Raw genomic sequence first — 9756 nt, forward strand, 5'->3', positions numbered from 1 at the left:
TTATGCACTGTATACATATGGATTTTCTATATGTTTGTATTCCATGAGAGTAAGCTGTGTGTCTATTCTCTATGTACTCATAACATACATGTACTGTACTGTATGTGTGTTTCCTTGCAGGTGCATGAGAAGGAGAAGCTACTGAGTGAGAGGAACCAGCTGAAGGTGTGTATGGGTGAGCTGTGGCAGAACCTCTCCTACCTGTCCCAGGCTGTGTCCCAGGAGGTGTGCAGGGAGGTGCAGGGGAACCCCGAGAAGACCAAAGCCCTGCTCCCTACACATAGGCCCAGCGATCCCACCGCTGCCACCAACAGCATCTCCATCATGGCCAGCATCGACCTCACTTCCAACCCAAGCTCCCCAACCTCAGAGGGCAGCCTGGCCAAGTCACCCTGCTCCTATGAAAGCCCTGTGGAGAGAGATGTTGGCTCTGGGCAGAGGCTTAGGAGGGGGCAGGGCGGTGTGGAGACAGAGGTGTCTGTCCTGGGGCAGGAGGACCCGGAGTCTTCCCTAGAGCCTGGAGCATCTCCGGGTGTGTGTAGCCCCACTGTTTCGGTGGATTTCTGTCAAGAGATGACTGAGAAATGCACGACAGAAGAACAGCCCGGACAGGCCTGTACCTAGCTAGCAACGACTGAATAGCTAGCAACCATTAGTGTTTTTATTGTTATTATGACACACATCTCTACCTTGATATGTATAAAATTTGAAATACATTTGTTATGCGTGTTTTTTAAAGGATGACACTACAGTTGTCTTATCAGCAATACTGTTAAAACAGGTATTTGGAGTTATCAAACTCCTTAAGACATAGCACTGGCAGCTTCCCCCTCTCTCTTTATCTCTCCACCCAGCTAGCACATTTAATTCCTTGGAAGTTGTGGCAATGTATGTTTTTGGTTTCACATTCATTGTGGGAACGAAGCCATACGTTTCCTGACTGGTAAAACTTAACGTTTTTTAAATGAGAATAGAAGGGAACATTTTGCCTGTTCTGGGAATGTTTATTTTTAGGTTGCAGGGAAGTTATGATAACGTCTTACTATGGTTCCTAGAACGTTTTCCTGGGAAATTTTATTAACGCTCTGAGAGCAGAAATTATAGGTTATTTGGAGGTTTTTGAATGACTTCCTTAAAACTTTCATTAAGATGTTTAATAACACTGCTAGCTTATTTTGTGTTAACTTTTTTGAACTCCAAGCACAGATAAGAGACATGGAAATGTATTTCCTTAGGCATTAATCATGCAAACGCAATTATATTTTATTGTGACACGGCATCAGTGAGATTCAAACCTTCAGTCTTCTGTTCTCTATGCAGTGGACTAATTCGTCCACTGCACCACCAGGATGGAGCAAGCATGCCATGTTTTTTACGCATTCAAAACTGTTCATTTTTGTCTATTCAAACAGACCCCATTTCAAGGAAAACAAGCACTCATTAAGATCAGGTGTGGCCGATAAGTGGGTGGGGTTAACACACCTGAACAAGCTTAACAAGATAGAGGATAGAGAGAGTTTTGTTGTTGCTGAGAACGGAATGTATATGTTAACATGTATATGTTACTAAAGTTTTCTTGTGATTTTTATGGAAAGTTTTTTCACCTTCTGAGAATGGAATGTATGTTTTTAAATAACATTCTTAGAACGTTCTCTGAACGTTACTAAAGTTTTCTTGTGTTTTTTTTACGGAAAGTTTTCTTAACGTTCTCTGAACAATTTGAGAACATTCCCAATGTCAAACCAGTTGGAAAATGTTCCTAGAACATTACCAAAATTGGAATTAAATGTAACCACGTTGAACTTTTAGGAAACATTCTCTTAAAAGTAATGAAATACCAACAAAATAACTTATTGTCAAGTTCCTTAAATGTGCTGAGAATGTTCCAAAACCAAGCAACTATTATGCACCATAATAGTACAAAGTACATAATAGTTACAACCTTTGGAAAGGTTGTAAGCAAAATAACCATAGGACAACCACACTCTCACCAAGCTCTAAGAAACATATGGTTCTCAGAACATTATGTGCTAGCTGGGTATATATTTCTCTCTCTCTCTTTCTCTCTCTCTCTCCCTTACTCACTCCCTGGCTCTCATCATGGGAGGTTAAACTCAGGAATTCCTCTGAATGTTCAATAATGTCTCTGTAAAAAGCTATTTCATTACAAATTGTACATCTGAAGAGTTCTTCTGTACAGCTGAGAGTAGAATTAACTCTCATATGCAAAGTTTCCTTCAGTTCTTATTTCTCACTTTCTTTTCCCTGCATACGTGTTTTTTATGAACATTCCTCTTTTGCCTGTGACACACAGTAGCATCTTTTGTGAAAGAAAGAATGAAAGAAAGAAAGAAATGCAGGAATCAACATACCGTAGGTAAAGATGGAAATGGAAATAGATGAAAATGACCTGCACCATTCAGCACCTCAAAGAGGTAACATATCCCTACCAAATGCATTGAAATTGGCACTTAGAAATGAAAACTCCCAAGCCAAGTACTTACTTAACTTATATTCAACAAATATTAATGGTGTCAAAGACTATCATACTTGTCTGAAACATATTGCGCTTTTAGGGGTAGAAATGTCCCACATGTAGTGAAAATGCAGTATTTCGTCCTGAGGTATTTCCACGTACATTTAGTGTAAATCAGATGTATTAAAGTATTGGGACATAAGTGGAAGGCACCACATATTCCTTGTTTGATAATCCATATAAATTCTTAGATATAAGAGTGCAATTTATCCTCTAAACTTGTCCAGTATTCCTAATGGTGTATTATCAAGTGAAATGTTAAAAAACGAATTCAAAGAGATGCTTAGATAGTTGTTGATCCATGGTAATGCCAAATGATTCCATTGTGGAAGATAGTTCTGTAGCATGTGTCAGGGTTAGCTTAGTGGTTTCTTTGTTGATTTCTCTAGGAACTTTCAAATGTCACATTCGGGGAACCTCATTGACATCTGTTAGTTTTCCTCACAGTACAAAGTACAAATGACAGAGCTCCACAGAATGTACTGTTACTCTAACTACATTGAATATACTTAGCACCCCATTTTGATATTTTTGAATTTAGAAAAAGAAATATGAACATGTTGTTAAATTAATTCATTTTAACAATGTTTCCTATGAGGATTATTTGTTGGTACAAATGTAAACTTCCTAATATTGATTCTAGTGATTTGTAATGGTTGTTGTTTTTACTGACAATTTGGATGAAAGAGAAGTCTTTAGCGTGTTGTATAATTCACAATGTCCTTATTTAGTACAAATGAAGCGATGGTTTAAAAGAGGTGAAAGTGTTTACAAATGTCTTTGTTACATGTTTTCGTTTTTTAAGGATTTTTCCATGACAAGAGACTTTGTGTAATTGGTTCGATAAGTTCGATTTTTTTTAAAAACTGTTTTTAAAATGGAACATAAAATTGTACGTGGATGATGTGTTCACACAAGATTTTAAAAGTACATGTTTGACAAATGCAGCTCCAAGTCTTGCCTTAGAGGTTTCAGAGGCCAAACTCATACGGAAGGGCCCGGAAGATGTCAAGATAAAACCATACTGTAGGAAACTAACATTCTGTCCGTACCATGAAAAATGATTGATTTGAGTGCAAACAAATCGTTTACTTGTTGGGGAAAAACATAATTGCATTTTTTCTTTTAATGTACATTAACAATGTTATTTTTTTCCACAGTAAAGGTTTGATTGAATCCCAACACTGGGAATCCCATCCCAGTGTATGCGGAGGTCATGCCTCGTTGGAACATCATGGACTCTCACACTTATCTACCTGTAAAATTCGGCATACCTCTCGTTTTGGGTCTAGGACTGTATTGTAGGAATAAGTTGTATGTGGTGTTGTTTCTATTTTTACACACACAGTGGTTATTATTGTATTTGTAGATTTCTGGTGATCCATTTTTTTATGTGTAATTTGAGTAAACTGCAAAACTGCAGATTCAGCTGTTTCCCTTTTCCCATTTTATCTTTGAATGTTCAAATTGCCTGAGTTTGCTATTGTAAATAGGGTGTAACTGTGTTTTTTGTTCATTTGATATCCAAGTGTTTTGGAAGAAGAAACAATGTTTTGTAAAGACAACATTTCTGTTTATGGATTAAAACAAATAGCATGTGTCAATTCTTTGGTTGTTTTTTCTTCTGTGAAATGATGATACATCTAAGATAATACTTTTAACCCATCAAAGAGGATGACAAAAAGTGATTTTCAGTTTTAGTAAATAAGCATTTAATGTCACGAATTAAGATTGTATATCAAACAACTAAAGACACATTCCTCAGCATAACAGTCTCTTGATGAATGTTTGAGGCCTGGATTCAATGTGGGCTGTGAAAGATCCGCTTTATAGCTCCATTAACACATTTTTGATTGAGCCGACATATCAAGCATTTATCATGAATGCAGTCTTCACTAACGTGGGAAAATTGCTTTTAATACAGTGTATTCGGAAAGTGTTCAGACCTCTTGACTTTTTCCACATTTTGTTACGTTACAGCGTTATTCTAAAAAAAAATTTTTTTTCTCCAGACAATAACTCGTAATGACAAAGCAAAAACAGTTTTTTAGAAATGTTTGCAAATTTTGTATAGAAAAAAAGAAGGAAATATCACATTTACATAAGTGTTCAGGCCCTTTACTCTACTTTGTTGAAGAACCTTTGGCAGCGATTACAGCCTCAAGGGTTCTTGGATATGACACTACGAGCTTGGCACACCTGTATTTGGGGAGTTTCTCCAATTCTTCTCTGTAGATCATCTCAAGCTCTGTCAGGTTGGATGGGGAGCATCGCTGCACAGCTATTTTCATGTCCCTCCAGAGATGTTAGATCGGGTTCAAGCCCGGGCTCTAGTTGGGCCACTCAAGGACATGAAGAGACCTGTCCCGAAGCCACTCCTGCGTTGTCTTGGCTGTGTGCTTAGGGTCTTTGTCCTGTTGAAAGGTGAACCTTCATGAGGTCCTGAGCGCTCTGGAGCAGGTTTTCATCAAGGATCTCTCTGTACTTTGCTCCCTTCATCTATTCCTCAATCCTGACTAGTCTCCCAGTCCCTGCCGCTGAAAAACATCCCCACAGCATGATGCTGTCACCCCCATGCTTTACCATAGGGATGGTGCCAGGTTCCTCCAGACGTAACAATTGGCATTCAGGCCAAAGAGTTCAATCTTGGTTTCATCAGATCAGAGAATCTTGTTTCTCATGGTCTGGGAGTCCTTTAGGTGCCTTTTGGAAAACTCCAAGCGGGCTGACATGTGCCTTTTACTGAGGAGTGGCTTCCGTCTGGCCACTACCACAAAGGCCTGATTGGTGGAGTGCTGCAGAGATGTTTGTCCTTCTGGAAGGTTGTCCCATCTCCAAACTCTGGAGCTCTGTCAGAGTGACCATCGGGTTCTTGGCCACCTCCCTGACCAAGGCCCTTCTACCCCGATTACTCAGTTTGGCCGGGCGGCCAGCTCTAAGAAGAGTCTTGGTGGTTCTAACTTCTTCCATTTGGGAATGATGGAGGCCACTGTGTTCTTGGGAACGTTCAATGCTGCAGAAATTTTTGGTACCCTTCCCCAGATCTGTGCCTCAACACAATCCTGTCTCGGAGCTCTACGGACAATTCCTTCGACCTCATTGCTCTGACACGCACTGTCAACTGTGGGAACTTATATAGACAGGTGTGTGCCTTTCCAAATCATGTCCAATCAATTGAATGTACCACAGGTGGACGTCAATCTAGTTGTAGAAACATCTGAATGGATGATCAATGGAAACAGGATACACCTGAGCTCAATTTCGAGTCTCATAGCAAAAGGTCTGAGTACTTATGTTGTTGTTTATTTTATCCATTTGCAAAGATTTCTAAAAACCTTTTTTCGCTTTGTCATCATCGGGTATTGTGTGTAGATTGATAAGGAAAATAATATATTTAATCCATTTGAGAATAAAACGGGGGCGCAGCTGTCTAAGGCACTGCATTTCAGTACTAGAGGCATCACTACAGACCCTGGTTCGATTCCAGGCTGTTTCACAACCTGCCGTGATTGGGAGCCCCATAGGGCAGCGCACAATTGGCCCAACGTTGTCTTTGTTAGGGTTAAAAAAAGTTCAAGCAAAATAATACTTTTATAAAAGTGAATGCTCTATATAAGCATACAAAAGTTTTTCAAGGGATATCGTTGCATTTTCCAAGCTTTTGCATGCTCACCAACATTATTTTATCACAATCAACACATTTCTGTTGATGTGCACAATCCTTTTCCTTTTCTGCCACGATCAACCACATAAAAAGTAACTCATTTGGAGATACTGAGCATTTTTAGGTGCTTTGAATTGAAAACACATTGGGGAACAGCACTGCGTATGGCTTATACCCACACATGGCACTACGTACGCCCACGCACGGCCTGGCATGGGATGGTGGCTGTTTTTGGCTCAATCAATGATGAGTGCAGTGTTATTGATATCTTCTGTGTGTTGCTTCACTCGTAGGCAACTCCTGGGTCCTATTTTTGCTCTCTTCCCTCTTCACTTTTTCATGATAGAGGAGATGTCCAAGAATACACTCTGAAAGAGAGAGAACATTTAGGATTGAGAGAGGCTAGATAACACATTGACACTTGTCATCATGACTTACTTCCTGGAAGATTTCAACATTACATTTACAACATTACAAATCTATTGCAGCTTTAACAGTCAAATCTAGACATCTCTCTCTATCTCTCTCTCTCTCTCTCTCTCTCTCTCTCTCTCTCTCTCTCTCTCTCTCTCTCTCTCTCTCTCTCTCTCTCTTTTTCTGTCCCACTACCTTCCTGTCTTATGCTTTGAGTCATGCTCTCATGCTCTGTTGTTATCATGCTCTGTTGTAATAAGCTCACATTACAGAGTGTTTATGGCTCTCTAAACCACTAGGTCAGAGGCTGCCTGTCTCTTGGCTCTACTTGCCATTGACATTCTCCTTCCAGGGGGTGGCATCATGGGCATGTCCCCCATGTCGCCCAGTTCAGAGTCAGATGTCCGTAGAGAGTTGCTGCTGCAGTCACTGATGGTGGACATGCTCTCAGAGGGCATACGTGTCATGAAGCTTTGCTTCCTTCCTGGGTTAGGCAAGAGGAAGTCGCTGCCCATTGATTTCCTCCTATCTGCCTCCAGGTCTATGTCCCTTGGAGCCAAGCTTGGTCTGTGTGTTGTCATGATGCTGGGTCTGTGTGTTGCAATAGGCACAGGTACTACTTCCATGTGGCTGGGCTGGTAGTGGTCTTGAGGGTGTAAATTGGGGTCCTTATGGTTCGGCTGACCCTGCAGGTTCCTGGGCCCACTGTCTCCATTCAAGAAAACTCCTCCGTAGGCTGGAGGGTGCTGGTCTACCATGGTGGTGGTGTGGTTCTCTGGGGCTCCCTGGAGGTGCAGGGTCTGGATCATCCCTTGGCTGGGCTGACGTTGCTGGAGCTGCTGCTGCTGCTGCTGCTGCTGGTAGTGCTGATGGGGCTGGAGGCCAGTGCAGTTGGCCAGGTACTGGCCTGGAGCCACGCTGTTGTGCCTGGGCACCTCGTGGTTAGGTATGTAGTGGGGAGGTGGGTCCATTGGGTTCAGATCCTCCTCAGGAATGACTTTGAAGATGGTCTGAGTCAGCGGCCCGTTGTGAGAAGACAGTTTCCTCATCACACACAGTTGCTGTATCATCGCTTTCTTCTTCGGCTTATAAATCAAACTGTCGTTGTCTGCTGGGTACTTGTCTCCCTTCAGAGTCTGTTTGATTTTCTTGATGCCCAGGTGGGAAATCTCCATTAGGTTCAGGAAGAGAGACACCCCGGCAATGACGATCATGAACACCATGAACACTGTTTTCTCCGTGGGCCTGGACACGTAACAGTCCACGCTGTTGGGGCAAGGCATCCTCTCGCATTTATAAAGAGGTTCCAGTCCAATGCCATACAGGATATACTGGCCCATGATGAAGCCCACCTCCACCACGGAGCGTGTTAGGATATGGATGACGTACGTCCGCAGCAGGGACCCTCTCAGTGGAGCCTTCTTCACCTTCCTCTGCTCCTCCAGCCTCTTCAACTCCTTCTCAATGCGCTTGTGCTCCTCCACCAGCGCCTCCGTCTCCCCCAGCTCTGCCTTCAGCTGGACCCTCCTCCGGTGCCTCTCCTTCTCCAGGGCACGCAGGCGGTAGAGCGCGTGGCCCATGTAGACGAGGGAGGGCGAGGACACGAAGATGACCTGCAGGACCCAGAAGCGGATGAGGGAGATGGGGAAGGCCTGGTCGTAACAGACGGTCTTGCAGCCCGGCTGATCCGTGTTGCAGATGAACTCGCTCTGCTCATCGTCCCACACGTCCTCGGCCGCCACTCCCAGCACCAGCATGCGGAAGATAAAGAGGATGGTGAGCCAGATCTTTCCTACAATGGTGGAGTGGACATGTACTTCCTCCAAGATGCTGCCCAGCAGGTTCCAGTCCCCCATAGTCTCTCCTCAAGGCTCACTGGTCTCTACTGCCACATGTCCTCACACTGGAGAGAAAGAGACCAGAGGGATATCCCATCTATTTTCTTTTAACAGTTTGATTGTAGCTCTAGTTTAAAACATGTAATGTTTATGATTATCATGCAATGAATGGACTTAATAATCGAGACAAGCGCAGTGGAAGGAAGCCACCTCAATGGAAGATAATCCATGAAAGAAAACAAGTAGGGGGCCGGTAGGATGCAGAAAAGTTTAGTGAACTAATGATACATATAGTAGGAACAGATCGATCTATAGTTTACATCAGGACACACAACTGCAACATGTTTTGACTACAAAAGTCTTGTTCAGGCAGCATTGAAGAAGACTTTTGTAGTCGAAACGCAGTGAAGAATTTCACCTAAGAATTTCACTTAGTTGTTGTCATTTCAGAAATGCATTCCTTGTTTTCCTCTCTTTAACTTTTATGTTGGTGAGACAACTGCATTACAAATCAGCATCATGATGCAGACAGTAAGAGCAGTAGGGGAGAGTGGGGTAAGTTGAGCCATTTTAACATTTAGCATTCCTCGTCAAGGGAAATATGGTATTCTTTCTAACAAAGATATCTACATATATTTCAGGATGTTGTGTATCCCTGTCAATAATCAGAGGTCATTGTAAACATTACATGTAAACATTGTTTTTCCCAAAAAAGTGGTCTCTTCCCCCAGGTATGGGGTAAGTTGAGCCGCGGGCAGGGTAATTTAAGCCGCCTTCAAATTTCTGTCCTGAATGAAACGTTATCACTAACTTTTTAAAACCATGTCTATCTAACACTTTTAACATAGGCCCTGTTGTTTGCTCATATACTAGCAATAATGCCTTGCATTACGCCTGGGAAGACAACACTTCAATTTGTTCAACTTGCCATTGGCTCAACTTACCCCAAGGCAAACATTTTGACTATATTAGCCCACAAGGCTACAATGACGCACTTTCATGCTAGGTTTAGGACCTCATATTGAAGCTTATAGAGACCCCAACTGATGTATAGAATCATCTTAAAATGATCTTCTTTGGTATAGATACAAGTATCATGGAACCTCTAAAACAATACATTCATTTGATTTGGTGAAAATCAGTTTTCTGAACCTAACTTCCTTACCACTCTTTCCATGTGTTTTTTTTCCATCACAGACTCCATGAAATTGTAACTTCTTCCTAAATATTGAGTTGAATGGTTGTGAATGGAGTGTTGATCAACTTACCCCTTTACACCTACTCTCCCCTACATGTTGTTTTTA

At 42.0% G+C, this 9756-nt stretch overlaps 2 protein-coding genes across 5 annotated transcripts in view; one reads left to right on the top strand and one right to left on the bottom strand.

The window, feature by feature from the left end:
- LOC118368468 (transcription regulator protein BACH2-like) overlaps positions 1-4140 on the top strand; it is a 50941-nt gene extending 46801 nt beyond the window's left edge. For all 4 annotated transcript variants that reach the window (XM_035752589.2, XM_052496943.1, XM_035752590.2 and 1 more), the window contains exon 5: positions 121-4140. In XM_035752589.2, the coding sequence (XP_035608482.1) occupies positions 121-624 (504 nt within the window). In that variant the 3' untranslated portion in view covers positions 625-4140. The remainder of the gene's footprint in view (positions 1-120) is intronic.
- A 1908-nt stretch (positions 4141-6048) lies between these two features.
- Positions 6049-8511, bottom strand: LOC118369102 (gap junction alpha-10 protein-like). The gene is made up of 2 exons (XM_035753586.2): positions 6947-8511; positions 6049-6568 (listed from the first exon to the last, which is right to left on the bottom strand). Exons 1-2 carry the CDS (start codon positions 8468-8470, stop codon positions 6530-6532), a joined length of 1563 nt encoding a protein of 520 aa, XP_035609479.1. The 5' UTR covers positions 8471-8511; the 3' UTR covers positions 6049-6529.
- Positions 8512-9756: the final 1245 nt, after the last annotated feature.

This window comes from Oncorhynchus keta, chromosome 35, assembly GCF_023373465.1.
Source record: "Oncorhynchus keta strain PuntledgeMale-10-30-2019 chromosome 35, Oket_V2, whole genome shotgun sequence".
Lineage (NCBI taxonomy): Eukaryota > Metazoa > Chordata > Actinopteri > Salmoniformes > Salmonidae > Oncorhynchus > Oncorhynchus keta.

Bases quoted from the DNA above. Each gene is read 5' to 3' on its own strand.
- LOC118369102 (XM_035753586.2), bottom strand. From the start codon at position 8,470: ATGGGGGACTGGAACCTGCTGGGCAGCATCTTGGAGGAAGTACATGTC. The intron at 6,569-6,946 runs GCAAGTAGAGCC...TCTCTCTTTCAG, and splicing joins CTGGAAGGAGAATGTCAATG to AGTGTATTCTTGGACATCTC.